A 27047-nucleotide genomic window follows, 5' to 3' on the forward strand; every position below is an offset into this window, starting at 1 on the left:
CTAAACTTTGTATATGTCACAGGATCTAGCACAATGATCCATACACTTTTTTTCTTAAATGAATGAATAAATAGATGTTAACAGTTAATCTAATATATTTGTTATATTAATGAGTTAAGGAAAGAAGGCTACATAGGAACTCCTTAGGGTTGTTCCTAGGGTTCACATGTGCATTATAACAAAAGCTTTCTGACGTTAATATCTCCAAGAGAATATAAGTTCTTTGGGGCAAGGACCAGTTTGTTTTTCTCTTTGGATCTCTAGGCTAGAGAGGTAATTTGGTGTAGCAAGTGGAATCAATATTGGTATAAGGAAAATAGAGACCTGCCTCAGTATAGTGGGACAGAGAAATGGGGTTTAAATCTTATTTCTGACACTTATTGCCTGGGTGATCTTGCATAAGTCATTTGACCTAGGCAGTTGGAAGGCTATCGAGTGGAGCCATACAGAGTAGACTGACACACGCTTTCCAGGAACAAATATAGAGCTCATTTCATTACAGTTTCAGAACAGAAAAGCAGGGAAAAGCAGGCTACTGGTAAAAAGATGGCCTTCTTCTAGGAAAGTGAGGCATAACTGGAGTGGGGCATAGATATAAGAGGAAACTGTCTCCAGGTTTGGAAGTGAGTTCAATTTGTTTCCATTAACTTGTAAACAAGATTGTTCCTGTTTTGAGCCTTGTAAACCTGTGTTTAGAAGAGGAGATGACTACTACAATTTAGAGAATATCAGGTATTAATATTCTCAGATCATCTAAGTGGAGATGACAAGCCAGAGAAGTAAGAAGTCACAGGAGCAGCTGGATGGCACAGTGGATAGAGCACCAGTCCTGAAGTTAGGAGGAGCAGAGTTCAAATCTGGCCTCATACACTTAACTGTGTAACCCTGGGCAAGTGACTTAACCCTAATTGCTTAGCCAAAAAAAAAAAAAAAAGATGAAGGAGAAATCACCAGAATATAACCAGGTCTGTCTTATCAAGAGAGTACAACACAAGAAAGAAGCTCCTGATTCTAAAGATGGGATTCTTCTAGCTGTGCAGTGTTCAAACAGCTCTAGGTCTAATCTGGGAGCTGATTCTTTCAGAGAAATATATGCCACATGTTAAATCAGATCAATTTCAAATCTTCCAAGTAGATTGCTTAGCAAAATCTTCCATTAATTGCTTCTCATAGTGTCAGATAACATGTATTGTTTGTTAAGCAAATGCTGATATAACTTATTTTGATATAACATCTTAAATCTATAGGATGTTACATCTGGATGGATTCTTAGAGATTATCAAATCTAAGCTTTAATTTAGAATTAGAAAATTCATTCCATTTCAACCTCTAACATTTTATGACTTTATCCTCTTTCTCCCTCCATTCCACTACTCCCTCTACTTTCTTTGAACTACCACTAAAGGTAAGATTAGGTCTTCTTGAACTTAAAAAAAGAAAAAAGTTATGACAAAATAGGAGCTGTCCATGACCCTTTTTATATTTCAAATTGAGAATTAGGGCAAGCTGACTTGCAGTGAAGCTAGTTTTCTGATAAATTCTAAGTGGATTTAAACCTTTGTTGCTGTCATTGTTTAGTCATTTTTCATTCTGACTCTCTGTGACCTCATCTGGGATTTTCTTGGCAAAGATCTTGAAGTGGTTTGCCATTTTCTTTTCTAGTTTATTTTATAGAAGAGGAACTGAGGCCAACAGGGTTAAGGGACTTGCCCAGGCTCAAATAGTTAGTAAGTGTCTGTGGTCATATTTGAACTCAGGTCTTCCTGACTCCAGATCCAGCATTCTATCTATTGTGCCACCTAGCTGCCCTGATTCAAACCTACAAAACAGCTAAAATCAACATGCCATTTACTGACCATGGCCAAGTAACAGGAAGGGAAAACTAGAGATATAAAGACTGGAATTCAAATCTAGCCTCAGATACTTACTAGCTGTGTGACCCAGAGCAAGGCTGTCTGCCTCAATTTCCTTAACCATAAGATGGGGATTTACCATCCAAGATTATTGTGAAAATTAAATTTTTGCAAAGTATTTAGCCCAGTGCCTGGAAAATAGCAGGTATTTAATAAATGCTCATTTCCTTCATTCTTATGTTTTTCATCCAAGGCTAACTGTTACAGTTGTTATTTTAAATCATTCTCTTTGATGTTCTCAAAGTCTCAGGAAGGTAGTTGCCATCAATCAAATTTTTAAAAATTCATTATGTTGAGAACCTAAACATCATCACAAATAACCCAATAATTTGCTATCATGAAAAGTCATTAGTAAGTAGATGACCTTCAGCTTTGTGACTTTGAGTACTGTGCAATTTCTGGTAATGGGAAATAAAAAACTGTAGTCATCAACTCTGACCACCAGGTGACACTGTTACTTCATAGGAAGACTGGAAATCCTCCTTGTTCTGGCTCAAAGACAAATTCTAGCACCCACCATAAATATGTTTTGTTTCTTCAGTCATCCTCCGTTACCCTCAAAGCTTTAGAAAGCACAACAATCTCCCATATGAAGTTTATTCTAAAGTTGCCTCTCAGAGAGTTATATCAATGGAGATCTGAAAGAACTGTATTCTGTCTACAACTTACCAATTAGTTTATATTCTTAAAGCTTATTTGCAAGTCAGTGTATAAGGTGTTTAGGTATGGTTCTGGTAGGAGGATTTACTGAGCCCTGGGCTCAGTAGGGCTGCTCATCCACCTTTGGTGTTCATTCGATTCACCCAACTCTCACCTGGGGCTTCAAGAAGCTGAGCAGCAGCCACACCCAGTAAACCTTCTCGGAAGATGGGCTAGACTAGGTGGAGGACAACAGACTGGCCTCAAACCTGTCAGTGAGTTGAGGGGGATGTCTACCCCAAGCAAATGAAGACTTTCCCTGTTGGAATGAGAGGATGATCTGTTCCAACAGGCACAAAGGCAGCTGAAGCAGGTATCATGGAGTGTTTAGAGCTTGCAAAGATGCCAGTTATCCACTGCATCCTAGATCAGTCATCTTGACTTCAATGACAGGAAAAGAGAGTGAGGATGACAACTTTGCACAACTCTGTCTCACTGAAAGCCAATTCAGGCACAAGTCAAATGAAGGACAGACAAGTCAGTCGTTTCACACTGATGCTACATATTTCCTTAGGAATGTTAGGAATTGTGGTAAGGTTCCCAGGCTAGCCCACACATGCCTATTTAAGTTAACATGTATATGAAACATTGTCTTAATAATGTCATCTCAGATGTTCCTCATACACCACGTGTAACATTGTTTCTATAGTAAAACTCATTTGGACGAGGAATACGAGTTCTTCCTACTTCAGGGGCAGGATGCTATAGGGAGGATAAGCTATGGCTGAAGTATGGCAGAATAAGGTGGGAGGGAGGAGATGACAGAATCTGGCTAATGTTCTAGGGTAGGTGTAAATTAATATTTCTATGCTCTACATTTATTTACATTAAGAGAAGGCTCCTCTCTGAACTAATTAAAGCTTTCCTTTTGGCACATGGTAACAGGAGCAGGCTGCAACACATTACTGATTGAGAGCTATTCACAGAGTAGGATGACAAGGTTGAGAACTGGTTGGGGCAAGAAGCAACTAACTAACCAATATTCACTGAGGATCTGTTAGGAGCCCGACACTGTGCCAGGTGTTAGGGGCACAAAGACACAAGTGAAGGTCTTGTCCTCATGGAACTTTTATCCCTGTTGGAGAGAAGACGATATGGATGAGTTATGCTCTGCAGCCCTGAGTGAGAAGAAGCCATGTCGATAAGATCACAGATTTATTAAAGAATCTGTGCCTCTCTGTATGATGTGTGTACACACACACACACACACACACACACGCACGCACACACACATATGAAAGTTACTACTAGGGAAGAGGTAAGGGACCCTTTTTGTAAGAAAGGTACTGCTGCAAAATAAAATCCAAAGAGCAGGGGACTAGTGGTCAGGACATCAAGGTCCAAGCCCAGCTGTGCAAACGAGCTTTTTGACCTCACACAAGTTGTCTAACCTCCCTTGGTTTCCTACTTGCAAAGTGAGGGGAAATCAGAACAAAAGGATTGTTTCTGCTTAGTTTTTAGGGGCAGCTAGGTAGTGCAATGGGTAGAGCAAAGACTTACTAGCTGCGTGACCCTGGACAAATCACTTAACTTTCTTTGCCTTAATTTCCTCATCTGTAAATGAGCTAGAGAAGAAAATGACAGGCCACTCCAATATCTCTGTCACAAAAACCCCAAATGGGATCACAAGAAGTCAGATATGACTAAAACAACTGACCAACAACAAATTGTGTTGTTTTTACCTCTATTAGGAAAAATAGAAGAGTCAGAGACGGGAGAGAATCACTGTTTCAAATAGATAGGGCAACAATGATGGCTGCTGGAGAGAAGATAGTGTTTAGCTTTTATTTTGCTCCTGTTTTCTCTGCTAATCAAAATGATCCTTGGACCAGAAAAGGTAAACTAAAAATGGCCAGTAGGGAGTTAGTACCCAAGGTAAGCAGGAAAATAGTAAGTTTACCTAAATTTTACTTGCTGCCCTTGAATTCAAGGGCCCAGGACCAGAGGTCTACTTTCCAAGGATTGGTCCAGGGGTGGAGAACCTATGGCCTCAAGGCCACATATGGTCCTCTACTTCCTCAGGTGTGGCCCTTTGACTGAATCCAAACTTCACAGAACAAACAATGCCACTTAATACAAGGATTTGTTCTGTAAAACTTGGACTTAGTCAAAAGGCCGCACCCAAAGACCTAGAAGGCCACATGTGGCATCGAGGTGCAGATTGCCCACCCCTGGGATAACTCTGAACCTTTGTCAGTGACCTATAAAAGCTCAAAAATGGGAGAGACAGCACAGGCCTGAAGAGGGGAAAATATTTCACTTTTTCAAAAAAGAATAGGAAAGAAAGGAATAGAACAGAGCTTGACTTTGATCCTGGCAAAATTCTACAAATCTGCTCTTTACTCTGTGATACTGAACTTTTTTTTTAAATCAACGCTTTTGCCACGTCAGCTTTGAGAAATTGAGGAGTGGTACTGAGATACTGAAACAGGGGCAAAAGATGCATCCATTTTCTAAAAGGAGGAAAGAATAAAACCAGAAGCCAGTGACTTTGACCTCCAGTCCTGGCAAAATTCTAGAGCAAGGGTGGGGAACTCTGTAAAATTTGGATTAAGTCAAAAGGCCACACTTAAGGACCTAGAAGGCCACATGTAGCTTTAAGGCTGCAGGTTTCCCACCCCTGTTCTACAGCATATTATTAAAGGGATGGTTAGTGAAGACCTAGAAAAGGAAGTAGTAGTCATGAAAAGCCATGATGGATTCATAAAGTCCTAACGGTCATAACAGTCCACTGTCATTTCCTTTTTGAAAGGGTCAGACTGGTTGGTCAGGAGAATGCTGTAGACACAGTTTATCTAAATTTTAGCAAAGCATCTGTCTCTCATGCTATTGTTGTGGAAGATATGAAAAAAGTGTGGGTAAAAAAGAATACAATTAAATTAATTCTGACCTGCTTTCACCTCTGAACCCCAAATAAGATATTAATGAAATGACATTAATTTAGAAAGAGGTCGACAGTGGAGGAGCCTAGAAGTTATGTGCTTGGTTCTGTGCTGTTTAACCTATTTGCCAATTGCTTGAATGAAGACAAAGATCGTTTGTTGATGACACAGAGCTGGGAGGGCTAACTGGTATATTGGATGACAGCCATGAGACAGAACTTTGAACTGCAACAACGTTAAGGACCTGTGATTTCATTGGTATGGAAATTTCTATCATTTGCAGAGAGATCACAACCTCCATCTGATCTATAACCTGAAAGATAAGTTTTACCAGGGAAGTTAATTTCCCCATGGTTACACAGTGAGTAAGGATTTGAACTTGGGTCTTCCTGCCTCCAGGCCCAGCATTATCTATATGCCACACTGTCTACCTAAGAAGTTTGGAATCAACTAAAAAGTAGAAGATGGAGAAGGTGTGACTAGTGAGCAATTCATTTAAGAAAGGTCTGGAGTTCTGGTGGTCTGTAAACAGATTCAGCAGTGTGAGTGAGATATAAGCCAGGAAAGCTAAGGCAACCATAGGGTACCTTCAGAGAAGACTGTCCAGAACTCGGGAAAATTTAGTCCTGTTGGACTCTGCCCTAACTTGAACACGGCTGCACGATTGTGTTCCATTCAGGGTGCCACGTTTTAGGAAGGACATTGAGAAGTTGAAGAATGTCCAGAGAAGGATGACTAGGACAGCAAAGGGACTGTGCATAGTTAGGGGGAACAGAATAGCTGTCTTCAAATATCCAAAGTGCTGTCATGCTAAAAGAGGAATTAGATTATTTCTGCTTTTTATTAGAATGCAGATAAGGAGTAATGGATGGTAGCAGCTTGATTTGGGAGAGGTAGGGGTGAAGAATCTTTGTAGCAATTAGAATTATCCAAAAGGGGAAATGGGCTGCTTCAGGAGGTATTATGTACCCCCTCTCTGGAAGTCTCTCAGGCAATGGCCAGATGACAAAATGTTGGGTGTACTGAAGAGATTATATTCAGGTACTGATTGTATTAGATGGCCTCTGAGGTTCCTTCCAATTCTGTGATGTCTGCAGTCCTTCCAGATTTAACATTCTATGAGTTTATGAAATCTCATAAGTGATGGTACTTTTCTACATTTGCATAGGAAAAGGCAACTCTCTAGGTCACTCAAAGCACCTCCCATCCAGGTACACTGAAATGAAGAGCAAAGCTAAGTTGTTCCCATGGAAGTTGAGGTACACCCTTTGAACTCAGCATTCTACTTCTGGGTTATAGGATCTTAGATCTAGAGTTGGAAGGCACCTCAGAGACCATCTGGTCTATCTCCCCTATCCCCACTTAACAAATGAGGAAGCTAATGTCCAGGGGATGTTCAGTGACTTGCCCAAAGCCACCATAGAGGTCACAGCACTGGTAGGATTTGAACATAGATTCTCTGAATCCAGAGTCAGGGCTCTTTCCCTTATGTTCTAGATGCAGGTTCTTTGTAAAATGCTTCCTATTGCCTCTAGAATAAAATGCAAACTTTTCCTCTAGCTTAAATCTATCTTTCTAGACTTATTGCAAATTTTCTCCCCTCCATCAGCACTACTATTCTTCCCAAACAAACTTTTTATTGTTTCCCAAATTCAGTATTTCATCTCCAGTCTTCATGCCTTTGCATAGATTGTTCCCTATGCCTAGAGTACATTCTCTCCCTATCTCTCCATCTTGAAATCCTTAGCTTCCTTCAAACTTAGCTCATGTATCACCTCCAATGGAAAACATCCCCTGCCCTTAATTGTTAATGCTCATGCACACATAATGTTCCTCCCCTCCCCCACAGCAGAATTAAATTATTTGGTATTTATTTTTAAATATATTTTGCATTTATTCCTCTGTGCACATGTTGTTTCTGCCCAGTAGAATATAAGGCTCCTGAGGATAGGGGTCAATTCATGTTTGTCTTTGTATCTCTGGTACCAAGAACTACCCTGTGCTATGTTCCTTCTAGCACAGAATATGTAGGCACACAATAGGTGCTTAATGCATATTTGTTGAATTGAATTACCTGTTTAAATTTGAGTTCCCATGCATCCCCGGTAGAACGTAAGCTCCTTGAGGGTAGGGGCTGCTTTGTTCTGTGTTTGTATTCCTAGTATCTAGGTGCACAGATTGGACTGAATTGAAGTGGACTGCTTATAATGGGAATCCAAGCTCATTTGTATGAATAATAACTTCCCAGGTCACTTCCTCAATAACTTTGACTAATGTTTTCTCAGGCGGTTTAGGGAAAAATGTTTTCTATAGAGTACACATCATTTACACTAAACATTAGGAGGAAAAAGGCTTACACATGTCCTCCTGGAGACCATGTAATAACAGCTTAACACTACAGAGCCAGGAAAAGCTATGCGCCATTCAGCCAAAATGTTGGCACAAATTCAGCTCCATGATTCATCCTTACTCATGCTTTTCTTTGGTATTTATTCATTCTGCTGAACTAAGTGCACATATTTGTTGCTAGAGGGTTAGTTACCAAGTAGCAATTTTTTTGACTCATTAGACCATCTCCTAAGGTATAAGGGGTGATGGTCTTGATTGGCAGAAGTACCCACCAGTTCTAGCCATACTGATCTCAAACTGTATTATAAAGCAGTGATTATCAAAGCAATTTGGTACTGGCTAAGAAATAGAATGATAGATCAGTGGAACAGATTAGGTACAAATTACATTATAGTAAGTGACCATAGTAATCTAGTGTGTGATAAACCTAAAGATTCAAGCTTTTGGGACAAAAACTTATTATCTGACAAAAAACTGCTGGGAAAAATGGAAAACTGTAAGGCAGAAACTAGGTATAGACCAACATTTCACACTGTATACTAAGATGAGATCAAAATGGGTACATGATTTACATGGAAAGAGTGATACCATAAGCAAATTAAGATAGCATGGAATAGTTTATTTTTCACATTTATGGACAAGGAAAGAATTTAGGGTCAAAGAAAATATAGAGAACATTACAAAATGTAAAATAATGATTGTATAAAGTTAAAACCTTTTTTGCACAAACAAAACCAGTGCAACCAAAATTATAAGGAAATCAGAAAAGGGAGGAAAAAATCTACAAAAAGCATCTCTGATAAAGGCCTCATTTCTCAAATACATAGAGAACTGAGTCAAATTTATAAAAATACAAATCATTCTCCAACTGATAAACAGTAAAAGGATACAAACAGGCAGTTATAAGACAAAGAAATTAAAGCTAACTGTAGTCATATAAAAAATGCTCTGAATCGGTATTGATCTGAGAAAGGCAAGTTAAAACAGCTCTGAGATATCACCTCACACCTATCAGAGTGGCTAATACAACAGAAAAGGAAAATGCTGGATGTTGGAGAGAACGTGGGAAAATTGGGACACTAATGCGGTGTTGGTGGAGTTATGAATTGATCCAACTATCTTGGAGAACAATTTGGAACTATGCCCAAAGGGCCCTAAAAATGTATGCCCTTTGATCCAGCAACACCAGTTCGAGGTCTCTATCTCAGAATATCCAAAAAAGGGAAAAGGACCTACTTGTACAAAAATATTTATAGCAGCTCTTTTTATGATGGATAAGAAGTGGAAATCAAAGGGATGCCCATCAAATGAGGAATAAACAAGCTGCAGTAAATGATTGTAATGGAATATTATTGTGCAATAAGAAATGACAAGCAGGATGATTTCAGAAAAACCTAGAGAGACTAATGAAAAGTGAAGTAAAAAGAACCAGGAGAATGTTGTACACAGTAACAGCAATATTGTTTGATGAAGGATTATGAATGACTTAGCTATTCTCAGTAATACAATGGTCCAAAACAATCCCAAAGGGCTAATGATGAAGCATGCTATTTGCCTCCAGAGAAATAACTAATATTGATTGAATACAGACTGAAGCATGCTTTTTTCATTTTCTATCTTTCATTTTTTTCTTTTATTTGAGTCTTGCTGCACAAAATGACTAATATGGAAATGTTTTACATAATTGCACATGTATAACCCATATCTGATTGCTTACCCTCTCAGGGAGGAGGGAGTGAAGGGAGGGATAGAATTTGGAACTCAAAACTTTAAATAAAAATGTTTTTTTAAATTTTTAAAAAGAGGTCGGAGCCAAGATGGCAGTGGAACAGCGGGACTTCCTAGAGCTCTCCCCCCAAACTCAGCCAAATATCTGCAAAAAATCACTCTAAACAAATTCTGGAGATGCAAAACTCACAGAATGATAGTGTAGCAAATTTCTAACCCAAGACAGCCTGGAAGGTCTACAGGAACTGTCTATTCTGCCGGACTGGGAGCAGAAAGCAGTCCAGCATGGGCTGCACCAGCACAGATAGGAACTAAGCAGGGCTGGGGGGTGGGGTAGAACTGAATCTTTCACACCTGTGGCAGTTTCCAGTTTGGGATCAGACCCCAAACCACTGAGGACAAATTGGAAGGTCAGTGGAGAAAAACCTGTAGGACCCGTGTGAGAGAATAGAGTCATCTGGCCCCAGTCCCAGGGCAGTGGAGGGGGTGGAGGAGCCCCTGGTGGCAGGGACAGGGGCAGCAGCAGCAGCTGTTTCTGGAGCTTTAGGCCCACAGATTGTGGGAGGATCTACTGGCTGACAGTACAACCCCCACTGGAAGCAGAGAACTACCTTGACAAAGCTCCAAAGTTAAGTAAATGGCAGGGGAAATGAGCAAAAACCAGAAAAACAATCAGACTATAGAATCTTACTTGGTGACAAGGAAGACCAAAGTATGCAAACAGAAGAAGACAACAAAGTCAAAGCTCCTACATCCAAAGCTCCCAAGAAAAATAGGAATAAGTTTCAGGCCATGGAAGAGCTCAAAAAGGGTTTTGAAAATCAAGTAAGAGAAGTAGCACAAAAATTGGAAAGAGAAATGAGAGTGATGGAAGAAAATCATGAAAAATAAGTCAGCTATTTGCTCAAGGAGATCCAAAAACTTGCTGAAGAAAATAACCCTTTAAAAAAGAGACTAACCTAAATAACAAAAGAGATCCAAAAAACCAACAAGGAGAATGCCCTAAAAAGCAGAATTGGCCAGATGGAAAAGGAGGTCTAAAAGCTCACTGAAGAAAATAATTCCTTAAAGATTAGAATGGAGCTGATGGAAGCTAATGACTTTAAGAAAAATCAAGAAATTATAAAACAAAACCAAAGGAATGAAAAAATAGCAGACAATGTGAAATATCTCATTAGAAAAACAACTGACCTGGAAAACAGATCCAGGAGAGACAGTTTAAAAATCATCATATGACCTGAAAGCCATGATCAAAAAAGAGCCTAGACATCATCTTTCAAGAAAAGGAAAACTCTAGATCAAGGAAAACTGCTCTGATATTCTAGAACCAGAGGGTAAAATAAATATTGAAAGAATCTACCTCTGGAAATAGATCCTAAAAGGAAAACCCCTAGGAATATTGTAGCCAAATTCCAGAGCTCCCAGGTCAAGGAGAAAATATTGCAAAGCAGCCAGAAAGAAATAATTCAAGTATTGTAGAAATATAATCAAGATAACACAAGATCTAGCAGCTTCTACATTAAGGGATCAAAGGGCTTGGAATATGACATTCCAGAGGCCAAAGGTGCTAGGATTAAAACCAAGAACCACCTACCCAGCAGGGATGATTTAGGGGGAAAAATAGTCTTTCAATGAAATAGAGGACCTTCAAGCACTCTTGATGAAAAGACCAGAGCTGAATAGAAAATTTGACTTTCAAACACAAGAATCAAGAGAAGCATAAAAAAGTCAACAGGAAAGAGAAATCATAAAGGACTTACTAAAGTTGAACTATTTACATTCCTACCCAGAAAGATCATATTTGTAACTCCTGAGACTTTTTTTCAGTATTAAGGTAGTTGGAGGGATTATATACATATAGATGGAGGGCACAAGGTGGGTTGAATATGAAGGGATGGTATCTAAAAAAATAAAATTAAGAGATGAGAGAGGAATATATTGGGAGGAGAAAGGGAGAAAAAAATGGGACAAATTATCTCTCACATAAAAGAGGCAAGATAAAGCAAGAAAAAGGAGAAGAGGGGGAAGATAAGAGGGAAAAAGTTTACCTTACCTTCATTGCAATTGGCTTAAGGAGGGAGTAACATGCACACTGAATTTGCTATGAAAATTTATCTTACACTACAGGATAGTAGAGGGGAAAGGGATAAGCAAGGTGTATATGGGATGGTAGAAGGGAGAGCAAAGGGGAGGGAGGGAAATTAGAAGTAAAGACTTTTGAGGAGGGATAGGGTCAAAAAAGAGAATAGAATAGATGGAGGGCAGGATAGGATGGAGGGAAATATAGTTAGTCTTTCACAACATGACTGTTATGAAAGTGTTTTGTATAACTACACATGTATAATCAAATTGCTTGTCTTCTTAGCAGGGATGGGTAGGGAGGGAGGAAAGAAGAGAAGTTGGAACTCAAAGTATTAAAAATGAATGTTTTTTTTTTAAATGAATGTTAAAAATAGTTTTTACATGCAAATGGGAAATAAGATATACAGGCAATGGGCATAAAAATCTATCTTGCCCTATAAGAAAATAGAGAGGATGGGGATAAGAGAGAGGGGGTGGTGATAGAAGGGAGGGCAGACTGAGGGAAGTGGTAATCAGAATGCATGCTGTCTTGGGATGGGAGGAGGGGAGAGATGGGGAGAAAATTTAGAACTCAAAATCTTGTGGAAGTGAATGTTGGAAGGTAAAAATAAAGTTTAAAAATCTTACAAATAAAAAAATTTTAAAAAGAAGTACCCATGAGTGATGAAACTACAGATCTTTGGAAGTAATCAGAAAGTATAATAATAATGATTATGACAAATACCACACTATTGACATATTTATATAGTACCTTCATATTCATTTAAACATATACATACATATAGCCCTCCATATGTATTTATTTCTCATAGACCCTGGAGAGGAGGGAGGGGAATGTACCAAAAGTATTATAATCTCCCCTTTTATAAATGAGAAAACTGGCATAGAGAGGTTAAGTGGCCTAAGGTCAAAGGCACACAGCTAGGAAATGGTAAAGCAAGGACTGTAATACAAGGGGCATCATGATCCTAGTGATTCCACATAAAGTTTTCTCCATTATACCATAACAGACCTCAATTTATTAATTGTATAGTATTTATTCATTGATCCTTTTCCTCTCTCTTATATATCTCTCAAACAAATGATATATTCAATTCTCTAATGCTTTTTCCCCCATTCAACAAAATTAACTTCTCTGCCTCATTAGCTATTCACGTTGCTCCTCTCTGACAGGGCATGGCATTAGACTTGTATTTTGACTTGGACTTCAGAAATTGGCTGTGTGATCCTGGCTAAGTCTCTTCACCTCACAACCTTGATTTTTTTATCTGTAACATGGGGGTGGATAATAATTATACCTAGGAGAAGCTAGGTGATGCAGTGGATAGAGCACTGGGCTTGGAATAAGGAAGACTCATCTTCATGAGTTCAAATCTGGCCTCAGACACTCGCTATGTGACCCTGGGAAAGTCACAACTCTGTTGGCCTCGGTTCCTCGTCATAAAATGAGCTGGAGAAGGAAATGGTAAACTACTCCAGTATCTTTGTCAAGAAAACCCCAAATGGGGTCATTGAGACTGAAATGACTGAGGAACAACAAAAATCATTATACCTACATTACAGAATTGTTGTGGGAAACAAAGGAAATGAAATATGTCTAGTGTTTGGCAAATCTTGAAGCACTATATAAATATTGGCTCAATGTTCTACCCATCAAGCTTTTTCCAGCATACCTTTACCTTTAAAACTGAGCAGTCACTAAGACACAGAAGGAATGAGGAACAAATGCCACCTTCTCCAAACACCTCTGTTTCAAAGCTCGCAAGATCCCCTTTTCCTTACCAGGCTTTCAGCAGTGAGGTCTGGCAAATCATGGATGGTACAGGAGGGATAATCCAGGACGGAGATGCTAGAAAGAGAAGAGATGAAAAGATCCAGTATTAAGGATGCATGCCGCCAAAAGAGTCGGAGGTCACAAAGATGCTTCTCCCCACCGGATCCCACTGCCAGGATCTCTACTTCCCATTATACAGGTGGAGGCCAGCAGCAGACCATGGCCATTTACACCATCCTGTGGGACCCAAAAGGACAACTTCCAGGACCAGTGTCTCCTAGATGGTTGAACTACTAGAAACTACTGATGTGTAATAGGTTTGGTTTTTTTCAAATTGTGTAGACAGATTTATAGAGATAATCCCCAAAGCCAAATAATCCGATCCAGTAAGTATTTATTGAGGACCTACTATGTGCAAAGCACTGAAGATACAGAAAGAATGAAAAACAGTTTTTGCCCTCAAAGAGGTTATATTCTATTGGGAGGACCCAACTTCTAAACAGATAAGTATATACCTGATAACTAGAAGAAGAGGGAGAGAATGTGAAATTATGAAGAGGAGAACTAGGAAAGACTTGCCATACAAGATGGCACATGAGACTAGCTAGGAAGCTAAGGATTCTAAGAGGTAGAGGGGAGAATGGAGTTCATTCCAGGCATAGGAGACAGCATGTACAAAGACATGGAGGTGGGAGATGATGCCAAGTTTGGGGAACAGCAAGTAGTTTTCTGGAACATAAACTTTGTGAGGGAAAGTAATGTACAGAAAGACTGGAAAGGTAGACTGCATCCAGATCGCTAGCACATCCCAGCTTGGAAGGCTGAGGGAGGATAAATGCTCTCCTGGGTCTCTTATAGCATCTCTTTCCAAAGCTAGCAGCTTCTGAGTGTGACTCCAAGGAAGCCAAGACACTCTCTCTGTGCCATCTCTAAAGCTTTGAGTGAGGACAAGCGGATAAAGGAGGAATTGGCTTCTTTTAACCAGGGCCAATCTGGCAATTCAAGTAGAGTAACAGGATATGTCCCCTAAACAGATGGAAGATTGAGTTGGTGGAGACCCACATGAGTCAGAAACTGAAATAGCTGAAGGCTGAAGATGCAGGGCATGTGGCTGCACTCAGCCCCAGATCTGAAATGTTTGCATCTGAAAAGCTCTAAGGGGCAGCTGAAACTTGCCCATGCTTCAGTTTCTTCATAGGTACAATGACATCAAGTGATCTGACTTCAAAATCAGAGAAGCTGCATTCAAATTCTCATTCTGCTACACCTGTGATATCTTGGGAAGGTCACTTCCATTCTTTTTGGGCTTCAGTATTGTCACTTATAGAAATGAAGGCATGGGTGTAGTTTCAGAGGTCTTTCATGGTTCTAAATTCTACCTATTTTTTTTTTTTTTGGATCTGACATTTAATTGGTGTAGGAAACATTCTGTATGAATGCAGAACAGCAACTTTTCTGAAATTTAGAGTCATAGAGAATTAGTTGTCTAGAATCTTGACTGGTTAGGTAACTTCACCAGGGTCACACAGGGGACTCGAAACCGAGGTCTTCCTGATTCCAAGAGAAGATATCCATCTACTATGACATGTAGCCTCTTCTATGATCTATCTTGTATGGAAAAATGGAATCAGAGATATGAAAAGCGTAATTTTGACTGAGTGGGGTCCTATAGCAGCCACACCCTCTTCCCATCCCTTCCTGTTGGCCATTTCTCAAGTCTGTAGGCTTTCCCCAAAGGCACAAGTTTCCAGGTACCTACAGTGACATTTCAGCAGAAAGCAATAGTGAGAGGTAGCCATCTCACTATCCTCACACAGACTGCAAACATGGTTAGGCTGATGTAGCCTAATATCAAATGAACCAAAAGAATGAATGTAATTTGAGACAGCAATATTATAGCATCTATAAGTAGAACAAGGGTAGGGAACCTGAGGCATCAAGGTCACATGTGGCTCTCCAGGTCCTCAAGTGTGGCCCTTTGACTGAGTCCAAGTTTTACAGAATAAATCCTTTCATTAAAGGGATTTGTTCTGTGAAGTTTGGATTCAAAGGGCCACACTTGAGGACCTAGAAGACTACATGTGGCTTGAGGCCGAAGGTTCCCCATTCCTGCTCTAGAACAAGAGAAGTGAGAGTCCTAGGTTGGCCATACCTCATAGCTAGTTCTAGGTTCTCTCATATTTTGAGAGGAACAAATGAAAGCACATCCAGAAGAGAGTGACGAGGGTGGTAAGGGGACTCAAAACCATGTCAAAAGAGGATCTACAATGATCTAGGGATATTTGATTTGGAGAACTGAAGACTCAAGAAGCACATGATAAATATTTCAAATATTCTAAGACATCTATAACGTGGAAGAGGGATTATTTTTACTTGGTCTTATAATTGAACTAGAACTAAGGGTAGAAGTTACTGGGAAATAGATTTGGACACCACATAAAAATAAACTTCCCCGCTACTAGAGCCAGTCACAAATGAATTGGGGTTGCCCTTGCAGGAGATAGTTCAAAGGTGGAAGGGACATCAGAGGGCACCTAGGGCAACCTGTACATGAAAAAAAATCTTTTCTAAAATGTCTTCCATTAAGTGATCATCAGACCTTTGCTTAATGACTTCCCAAGGAGGCTCACTCCACTTTTGGATATGTATATACATATATACACTTGTTATGCTTTGCCTTTCTACATCCTCCCCCATTAGTCCTCTCAATTTGCCCTCTGAGGCATATGATACTTTCCAATATTTGAAGCCCTTCTTCATCTCTCTTCTCACTCATAGCCCTTCAGGGTACATAGCTCCCTACTCAGAACTGCCCTCTCCACTGAATATCCCAAATTCCTATTTACTTCTCCAGCTCCCCTCTCCCCAGACTGATCCTTCCAACGCCCCATTCCAAAGAGCCTTGATCTCAGTGAGCTGATCCATTTAGAAATTTGTCTCTATTCTTGTCCTCCTTCCCCTTCCTTATCTCCCAAAAAGTTGCTAGCTATTGATAAAGGTTTAATCCCATAATAGTTCCTCCCAGGTGGTATCTGCATTAATTTGTTTTAATATTACTACCTTACATAAAGTAAAGTATTTTGTTGCCTACAAAATCACTTTCCCATCCATCGTTTCAGTTAATCCTCCCCATACCCCTGTACAGTAGGTAGGGCCTATATTATCTTGACCTTATAGTGAGATCAGAGAGGGAGACAATATGATCCTATGGTCTAAAGCAGTGGTTCTTAAAGTATGGGCTGGGCACCCTTGAGGTCCCTAAGAACCTTTCAAGGGTCTAAGAAGCCAAAACTAATTTCATAATAATACTAAGACTTTTAATTTCTAATACAGTATAACTCACTTATACAAAAACTCTTTGAGAGATCCTCAGTTTTTAAGAACATAAAGAGGTCCTGAGGCCAAAAAGTTTGAAAATCATTGGAAAGTTGTTGTTCGTTTTCTTCCTTCATTCTTGAAATGGAAAGGATACAATACTGAGAGTCAGGAGACCTGAATGTGATAGTAATATACCATGTGCCCTCGGGCCTTAGTTTCTTAATCTGAAAAACTGAATGCTCTCTAGGGACCTCTATCTGCTCTTGATATTATGATCCATAGTGTGCATGACCCTAAGGTCCTTTCTTATTCTAGAATTCTATGACTTTATGGCTTGCTTAGAGTCATAGAGCTAGTAATTAGTCAAGACTGGAACGAGATCATTTCCCTTTCCCAAATGCAAAAAAAGTCCTTTCTGAAGAACCCTTAGAAACCAAAAAGTCTTTGGTGGCAATGGTGAAATTCTAGGCACTACAGAAGAGAGGGGGTAGATATCTCGGCTGTACTCCTCCTCCACACTCCCTTGGCAGTCATGCATTTTTCTTGTAATCAGTGCCTAACTAACCATTCCTTTTAATCTAAAATACTTCCTTTGTTTTAAAAACACCTCCTCAAAACCCATAGATGTTCATTCACATAACTCCCATGATTCACAAGTGAGAAGCAAGCAGGTTTGTGCCATAACTAAGCACTTGGATCACATCCTTTGAAGATCAGATGCTCCTGCCTTTTAAACTTAAGGGCCTATTCTAGCCACAGCAAGTTGGGGGGGAAATAGTAGGAGAAGGACCAGAAAAGAATTTCTAGGCCTCTCCTGCTCCTGGGGTCCAGGCATTCAGCTGAGGCTCTAGGATTCCCATCTTTGAAATCATTTCATGCAGCTCCCTCACTTCCCAGGTGAGGAAGCCAAGGCCTTAGAATAAGAAAGCCATTTGCTCAAGGTCAAACAAGGTACATGATGGAGCCAGGATTCAAATGAAGGTCTCATGATTACATCATTATTTTCCTTCTTTGCATCGTGAAGGAGCAGATGAACAGACAGGGTTATACTTTTGCAAAAACTTCTGGCTTTGGGGATGAAAGAATTCTTAGCAGTATGTACCCATTCAGAACTGGAATTAAAACTGAAAGCTAGCACGCTGTTCTCTCCTTCCCACTACGACACTCCCACTATCCTACCCATCCACCCAGTTTCTTACATCCTACTCATCAAGGCACTACCTTCTTAATTTGACTTCTGGTTCTCTGTTCTTCTAATCAACCTTCTTTTAGGGTCAGTTTTATGAGAAAGTCACTCCCTTCCCTGTAAAAAATCCTTCCCAGGTGCCTATTAGGATAGTTAAAATTTACCAGTAGAGTTTCATTTCTTTAAGTTTTGAAGGCTCTTTGGTCTTTCAAAGTGGCCCATTAAAACACAAATGTGTCTGCGAATGGTTAACACCTAAATTCCTAACAGTCAATTTTCAAAGGTGACAGCTAGTTAGCTGAGTCAGCAGAGCCCACCCAAGACTGGGAGCCTAGAGTGAAGGGAGGTCTCCAGGAAATGAGACACAAAGAACATTCTATTCAATTTCCAAAACACAAACTCTGCCTTCATCCTAATTTTGCCCAGGATATATTCTATCTCCTTTCATCAGCCTTCCATCAGTTCTGGTGCTCAGAACACAGAACAGGTAACAAGCCTCTTGACACTAAAGAAGAAACATTACCATCTGCTTTGCAACTGAAACCCCTTCTATCTCCCCCATTAGAAGGGGAGCTTCTTACAGGAGAAACTGCCTTTTTTTATTTGTACTTAGCACAGTACTTTGAAGGTAGAAGGCTTAATAACCACTATTAATTATTAAAAATCAATGAATATTTATTAAAATTAACATTTTAAATGTAAAAATTCTAATTCATTACTTTAATTCTAACTTTTCCTAAATTAAACATTTTAAATTATTAAGAACAATAATAAACTTCAATACCTTTTCATCCATTCATTCAGTTACCTGTTTTTGGCTGTGATGTAGGATAAGATATTTTGATTGAAGAATTTCAGAATCAAGGGGATGCAATTGGCAAAGACCAGGTGTTGAGACACATATTCAAACTAAATCAAAAGAACCAAAGGCAGTTGTGTGTGAATCTGGCTACTGGGCAGGCAGGATGAGGACTGGGAGAAAATGCACATGAGAATAAGGAGGGAATGCATGAATCCTTCCTATTTGCCAGTGACATCCACAGCACCAAGTTTACATTTCCCATTTCCCATAATAGCACTCTACAATTCACAAAGGGCTTTCCTCGCAACAACCCAGTGAGGTAAGTACTATAGATATTAGAATTCCCATTTTAGTGATGAGGAAAATAAAATTTAGAGAAGTAAACTGACTTGCCCAAAGTCACACAACCAGTAACAGGCAATGCTCAAACCCAGAGCTTCCAAGTCTGAGTCTAGCTCTATAACACTTCACAGACTACGGTCTTCCCTTCAGGGCTGTAACATCTGGGGAAATTCAACTTTCTACCCTATCCTGGAATTGTTCTTGTCTCTAGATATCAGTTTCTTATCTGTGAAATGGGGCTATAGTCTTCAACCCCTACTATACCACAACTTTATAGTAAGTAGACTCCATACAAAAGTGAAATATGACTCAGCAGATAGATCTGATAGTGAGATGCTTGAAAAAACATTAATTAAAAAAAAAAACTAGGTGATTATAAAGTTAATTATAATCCAGGAGTGAAGGGATCCCCTTAGGAAGAGCTATCCTTCATTATTCCAGATTTGGCCAGGACAGGTGTACTCAGGCCCCAACAACTGCCAGGAACACAGAGGGAATGAAAGGAGGCACCCAGGAATAGGTTGCTGCTCAGCTACCAGTAATCAGAGCAGCCTCAGACAGACAGAGTGAGCTGTGCGTGCTCATGATCTCAGAAGGGAGCCAGGCATGAGAAAGGTGTAGGGGATTCACTTCATTGTTCTAAAGCCGGATAGACTCAGTGCCCGAAGATCTGCTGAGGGCAGAGAATCATGGAGGGGCAAAGGTCATCAACAAATATTTACAAAGCAACTGATGTGCACCAGGCACTGTTCTAATAAATATTGGGAATATAAAAGACAAGCAGGAAATGATACAGTAGCACTCCTTGGGAGGATGGGGGGAGGGGAATAGTCATTCTTTGTTGAATGTTAAAGCTGAAAGGGACCTTAAATCTCATCAAGTCCAACTCTCTTTTTCTACAGAGGAGGAAACTGAGGCCCAAAGCAACTCCAAAAGTTGCACAGATGGTTTATCAGCAGAGGCAACATTAGAAGGTAATTCTACTTCTGGCATCCAAACTATCAAACATTATATTGAGTCCAAAACATAGAATATTTCTAAAAGTTACTTAATCCCAATTGTGCTATAAGTCAAAGTTTTAAATCTTCCCTGAAATTAAAAAAAAAAATGTGGCAGCCATAGATTCTCAGAGTGGGGAGAGACCTCAAGGGCCAGACTGATACTTGAAAACGAATTCTAACCCAAGTATGCATGCCTGATGAGTGGTCATCTAGTCTCTGCCTGAAGACTTCCAGTGAAAGAAATCTGATTCTTCCCTAAGCAACCCATCCTGCTTTTGGACATCTCTAATTTTTAGACATTTTTATATCCAGCTCAAATCTGCTTCTCTGAAGCTTTCACCCATTCCTCCTAGTTTTGCCCTCCTCTCTAAGCAGAGTAAGTCTAGTTCTTCTTTCTTTCTGATGTCTATTTTGGAGGCAGAGTTAAGTGACTTGCCCAGGGCCATGCTGCTTATAAATGTGGGAGGTCAAATTTGAACTCAGGTCATTCTGACTCCAGGGCCAGTGCTCTATCCACGACACCACTTAGCTGCCCCTAATTCTTCTTTCACAGGATAGCCCTTTAAAATACTTGAAGACAGTTATCAGGTTCTCTTCTCCTTCCCCTCCTCTCCAAGTCCTCTCTTCTCTGGGCTAAACAACTCCAATTCCTTCCTTTGATCCTTGCCAGACATGTTCTTCCATCTCCTCACCATCTTCTGAATGTTCTCCAGCTGGTCAATATCCTTCCTAAAATGTGGTTCCCAGAACCAGTCATCCATGGGGACCAATGAGGGCAGAGTATAGCAGGACAGTCACCTCCCTGTCCTTGGACAGCAGAAGATGCAGCTTAAACTTAATGGGAAGGGAACAGGCTACTATGATTGCTGCTGCCATCAATTTCTCTCCTCTCTAGCCACCACCAAAGGGAGTTGGTGACCACAGCAACTTAGGTCTCTTGGTCTCTGCTCTGCTGAGTTTCGTATGGGGGAGAGATGAACATAGCTGTGTTGTTTCCCACCATATCTCTCCTCTATGGAGACTTTTATCACTGGGCTAGGTGGTTCATTGGGCACCCTGAATTTGTCAAGATACAGAGATGCCCTGCTGGAGTCACTACCTATATAGTTACCAATTCGTCCATCCTTCTCAACCATACAATAATTGTAGCTCACGTGGATATAACATGTGAAGGTTTCTTGTCATGTCACCCTACCTGGCTCCCCTCCAATTCAATAAACATCAGTGACTCCCTATTACCTCCTCCAAGATCAAATATAAAATCCTGTTTGGCTCCTAAAGGTCTTCATAACCTGGCTCCTCCCTCCTCCCTTTTCAGTTTTCTGACACACCTGCCCATGTGCTCTATCATCCACAAACACTGGCCCCTTTGCTGTTCCTTACATAAACACCCCCAACTCAGTGTTTTGCCTGAGGAAAGCTTTCCTGCCTCATATCTCCACTTCATGTCCATGGTTTCCTTCAGATCTCAGCTAATATCCCCCCCTGCAAGCAGCCTTTCCTGCTCCCTCATCAGCCTAGTGGATTGACTTCTATTTGCCTCCATCTATATCTCAAACTTGTTTATGCATCATTATTTACATATTGTCTACCCCCCTGGACTTTGAACTCCTTGAGAGCAGAGGTTCTATTTGCCTTTCTTTATTTTCTCAAGGCTTAGCACAGAGCCTGGCACAGAGAAGGCCCTTGCCAAATACCTTGTTGACTAAATGACTGTCTAGAATGTGCTTTCCTCTCAACCACCCCAGGAGGTAGGTCTTGCAAATATTATTATCCCTATTTCATAGATAAGAAAGCTAAGGCTCAGGGGAGTTTGTTTTGAGAGAAACTTCTGGAGGAAAAATGGATAGAGCACTGGGCCTGGAGTCAGCAAGACCTGAGTTCAAATGTCACTTCAGAAACTTCCTAGCTGTGTGACCCTGGGCAAGTCACTTGACCTCTGCCTCACTTTCTTCAACTGTTTAAAAACTATCTTGCAGGGTGGTTGTGGGGATTAAATGAGATATCTATAAAAAGTACTTAGCTGCATCTGGAACACAGTAGGTGTTTAATAAATCCTTCCTTCCATTTGTTCAGGTAACATAGCTAGGAAATGTCAGCCCCAGGATGCAAACTTCAGTTGTCTGATTCTAGAACAAGTGTTCTTTCCTTTGCACTTTGTTACTGTTCAGTTTTTTTAGTCATATCCGGCTTCTTGTGACCCCATTTTGGGATTCCTTTATACCTGACTGCCTCTTATACACAAACACACCAAGCATCCTCTGCCCACTTTCCCTCAGAGTCACAACCACTTCCTTCCCCTACTGTGAGAAGCAGTCTGACCTGGCAAACAGAACACTAGACTCCAAGTCAGAAGGATCTGGGTTTGAATCCTGCCTCAAACACATGACCTTGGGCAAACCACTAATTCTCTCTTTGAGCCTCAGGTTTCTCTGTGATAAGATGAAGATAATAGTAAGACCTACCTCAAAGGGTTGCTGTGAGGCTCATATGTACTGAAAATATATGTAAATGGTTTTGTTAACCTTGAAAGTTCAATAAAATGTCAGCTACCATGTATTATTACTCTACTGGCCAAAAACTGAAAAAAGACTCAGTTACCCCAGGACTTCCCAACACCCTGATTATTTCTTTGGGGTACATTAAAGGGTCAGAATACCCTATGGGAAACAGTATACCACATAGTCTAGGGTTGATAAAGTCAAACCCACACACACACATTCTTTCTCTCTCAAACACTGGCCCCCCAAACCATCTCCTCAGTGGTTTTAGATGTCTCCCCCTACCAGCCACAGTTTTGTTCTAATATCTCAAAGGAAAAAGGGACCTGATTTTCCAGTTTATCAGGCAAACCCAGGAAGGCTTGTTTCCTCTCTGTTCTCACTAAGAAAAATCATTTCTAGTTCCCTTCTTTTACTCATATAGCCACCACCCCAGTTCAGGGTCTCCTCACCTCTTGCCTGGACAATCACAGTAGCTGATTTAAATGGTCTTCCTGTCTAAAGTCTCTCCTTACTTGAATCTATCCTTCTACAGTCACCAAAGCATTATTCCTAAAGCACAGGGTTGACTACATTCCACACATCCACCCGCCAGAACTCAAGAAACTTCAGTGATTCCCAATTACATGTAAGATCAAATAAAAACTTTTCTGGAATCTACAGCTTCTTTACAACCTAACCTCTCACTTCTTTTCCAGGCTTTTGACATTATAATCCAGCATACTGGCCTGTGGGCTACTCCTCACATGTGACTCGCTATCCCCCATGCTTAGAATGCCCTTCCTCTTAACCTCATAGAATTCATCTCAAGAACACTGTCCTCCAGGAGGCCTCTCCCTATGTTTCCAGCTGCTCTTGCCTCCTTGAAGACCACCTTCTTAATTCTGTATTTCTCTTGTATGAGCAGATTTATGTATATGTTATTTCCTCCCCTAAAATGTAAGCTCCCAAAGACATGAATCATTTTGGTTTTTTGTTTGTAACTCTTAGCACAGGACCTGACACAGTAAGCACTTAATAAATGTTCTCTATGACTTGTTAATTTACTGATTAAGGGATGGATAACCTAGGGGACGACAGGAAAGGAAGGACAGCAACTCAGTTTGGCTGAATGTCTTTAGGAAAGTTCTTATCATGGCCTCTGTGATGAGAGAAGGCTTACGAAATTGCAAATTAATATCCTACTTTATTTTGTGTTATTTTAATAAGGCTTAGCCAATTTACTATGATAAATGCATCATGTATTGGTTGGCCCCCTCATTCTATGAGTTTGAGCCCTTATAAGCCTGTAACTTCAGTTATCTATTGTAGAATTTAAAAATTGATATTCCATAATGAATAATTGAGAATTATATCTAAGCAGAATCAACATTTGTGAATCAAATTCAGACTTGATTGTATAGGCCCTATATTTATTAGTAAAATTTCTAAGAATTTAACTTTCCTATTCCTATGGACTAAAGTCCAACTACAAAAATTCTAATCTGTGAGCCTTTGCTGACCATGGGGGAAGATGAGCTATTCTGGTGAAGTTTGCCCACCAAGAGACTTTACAGAGAATGTTAGCTATGGGATGTTGGTCTTCCTGGTGAGGAACTGATAGAAGCAGCACTAACCAACCTGGAGTAAAACATGTCTCTATAGTCACCGTGTAAATGCTATAAAAGAATTGCTCTGACTGTCGGATGTATCCTTGACTACTGGGGAGCCTTGGATCCAGTTTATTGGTGTTTGCTAGCCATACTAATAAACTGATCATGCTCAAAACATCGTATCTCAGTTTTTCTTTATTGCAGCTTTTTATCACTACCGGTGTTTCCCAGGGTGGGGCGGGGGCTCTCAGCTGCTCACCTGGTAGATGTGGTTGAGTTTGAAGTGCTTCAGCAACAGGAGAAGCACAGCAGAGACGCTCTTTACAATGATCTCTTTGTGTCTATTCACATCGATACCCAGCTTCATGCTCTGAAGCACAGTGATGCTGGAGTGGGAGAGAAGAAGAGGAAAGAGGGTGAAGAGGAGGAAGCAGCCAGGGAGATGGCATTCTGGACCCCAGAAGACTGGCTCAGTCAGTTACTAGCTGTGTAGACCTGGGCACATCAGATAATCTCTTTGAGCCTCAGTTTCTTTATCTGTAAAGTGGAGATAATAATACTTGTACTGTCTATAACTCACAGGGTGATGATGAGAAAAGTGCTTTGTAAACTGTAAAGTACCATAGAACCACGAGTGATTATAAATATGACAGCTCCCCATATAAATATGGCAGCAGTGGGGCCCAGCTGGTGAGTCGTGAGGACTCAGGAATTTGAATGGAGGAAGTCATGGCACTCAGGAAAAGCCCAACTCCATACTATGAAATAATAAAAATTAATAATCCACATTAATATAACACTTTTAGGTTTTCAAGTGTTTTCCTTTTAATTGTCCTTGAGGGCTGACTTAGGCAGCTAATGATTATTCAAATTTTACAGATAGGGAAACTCTGGTTCAGAGGAAAAGTAATTAGAACTGCCCATTCACCTGCAACCAGTAGTGTTGGAGCCGGGATTTGAACCCAGGTCTCCTGACTCCCAGGTCTAGTGAAAGGTCCTGTGAAATAAAACACATTCTCTTGTTACCTCTATCCCTGACTGCTTAAGGAAATTGTGGGATACTCCATATTCAGGCCCAAGGAAGGAGCCAGAGCGAATGTCCAACTTCCTCTCAATGTATAAAACAAAGCTCTGTGTTCCTGCTCTCATGGCAAACAATGTACGCTGTCCCTCCTTCCCTAAGGATGACCCTCAATGGATACTGCAGGATTACCTCAAGGGCCCAGGCTTCCTTTACAGAGATATAAGGTATATAGATAGATATCTATCTAAGACATATATATATAGAGAGAGAGAGAGAGAGAGAGAGATAAGATCTTTGTTCTGGTCTTTTTCTCTTGGCTAGTGTTAATAATGGATTTGGGGACAAAGCAAAGCAGTGGGGTTGTGGGCTAGAAACATGATACAGTAGAATGTGGCATTATGGGGCAGAAAGCCTGGATTCTGATTTCAGTTCTGCCTCTTACTACATGGGACTTTTGGCAACTCATTTTATGTCCCTGGGCCTCAGTTTCCTTGCCTACAATGAGGATCACCTCTGACTTTCCTTCAGCTGCAGTCACTAAGTCTCCAGCTCTTAGTTTTTACATATTAATGTCCCTTTTAGCTCTAAATCTATAATCTACCCAGACTGGGTTAGAGAAAAGGCTACTTGGGTGGGGTCAGTCAAATCAGCTGACATTTACTCTGCTGTGTCTGTGAGCAAAGGGCCAGAGAAGTCTCAGAGAACAAGGCAGCAGTTGGGTTGCAGAGACCTGGGGTTCCTCAGTGCCAGGCTAGGTTGTCAATCCTAGAAGAAGTAGTTAGGAGCCTCAGGGGAAGATCTGTATTCCCTGGGTGGCTGTGTGTGGGCCCTCTGCTGTTCCAGGGCTTTGACACAGACTGCTTCAACAGAGGATGGGAGTGATGTTGACAGGTGCAACAGATGCAGCCCAGAACTGCTAAATCCCTTATCCCTAGAGAGAAGGGCCTGTCAGGCTATGTAGCCTGTACTTCAGTGCTGTCCAAAAGGAGGGCAGCACCTGGGAGACCAGGCCAACCGCCAGAGCCTGGGGTTCTGAACCGAAACCAACTGAGCAGAGTCATATTGTGTACCGGGAAAGGCATCACAAGGCCAGATGCGCTGAAAGACCTCAGCCCCCTGGCCAAAGCATGACCAATCATGACTTCAAAAGTGTGAGGATGAAGCATTCCCTACCAAAAGTGATGAGACAGAGTGGGAAAAGGGAGAGAAAGGGAGGGAAGGAGAGAGAGGAGGGAGGAGGGAGGGAGGGGAGGGAGAGGGAGAGGGGAGGGCGGGAGGGAAGGAGAGAGAGAAAGAGAGAGAAAGAGAGAGAGAGAGAGAGAGAGAGAGAGAGAGAGAGAGAGAGAGAGAGAGAATGAGCTATGTGTCCCCAGACATGGCCAATGCATTGAGTTGTTTTGCAGGACTATATGTATTTGTTACAAGAGGAGACTTCTATTTGGGAATGAGGGGGAGAAGAAGGGTTAGTAGAAGTGATACATATAAGAAAAAAGAATATTAACAAAATATTTTAAGTGCTGAGAAAAAAAAACAAAAAGTAGTTCAGAAAGAGCTATAAATAGAACAGTTTTGTTACCACCTTGTTAAACATTAGGTACATGGTGTCCTCAAAGTGCACTAAAATTTTTGGGACACCTTGCGTGTTTGTATGTGTGTGTGTACACACATCTTTAAAAAAACAACCTCACATATGAGAAGTTCATAGTTTCTTATTCAATCCTCTTTTCTGTTCTTTTTTATCTTGAAATATTTGTGTCTGTTGATGATTGTCATGTATCCAAGGAAATAAAGCTTTTTTTTTTTTTAAAGACCAGACAGGATTAGGGGGCAGGCTCTTTCCATTCATTCACTCAT

General features: G+C 40.6%; 1 protein-coding gene and 1 long non-coding RNA gene across 11 annotated transcripts in view; one reads left to right on the forward strand and one right to left on the reverse strand.

Moving 5' to 3' along the window:
• Positions 1 to 24344, forward strand: part of LOC140533249 (uncharacterized) — a 69373-nt gene extending 45029 nt beyond the window's left edge. The window contains exons 2-3 of the long non-coding RNA XR_011976854.1: positions 19978 to 20049; positions 23276 to 24344. This is a non-coding gene — a long non-coding RNA (uncharacterized lncRNA). The remainder of the gene's footprint in view (positions 1 to 19977; positions 20050 to 23275) is intronic.
• The window catches only part of STRIP2 (striatin interacting protein 2), an 81707-nt gene that overhangs the window by 17901 nt on the left and 36759 nt on the right, over positions 1 to 27047 (reverse strand). For all 10 annotated transcript variants that reach the window (XM_072652760.1, XM_072652764.1, XM_072652765.1 and 7 more), the window contains 3 exons: positions 24429 to 24555; positions 18740 to 18840; positions 13436 to 13502 (listed from right to left, as the gene is read on the reverse strand). In XM_072652760.1, the coding sequence (XP_072508861.1) occupies positions 13436 to 13502; positions 18740 to 18840; positions 24429 to 24555 (295 nt within the window). The remainder of the gene's footprint in view (positions 1 to 13435; positions 13503 to 18739; positions 18841 to 24428; positions 24556 to 27047) is intronic.

This window comes from Notamacropus eugenii, chromosome 3, assembly GCF_028372415.1.
Source record: "Notamacropus eugenii isolate mMacEug1 chromosome 3, mMacEug1.pri_v2, whole genome shotgun sequence".
In the NCBI taxonomy this organism is placed as follows: Eukaryota; Metazoa; Chordata; class Mammalia; order Diprotodontia; family Macropodidae; genus Notamacropus; species Notamacropus eugenii.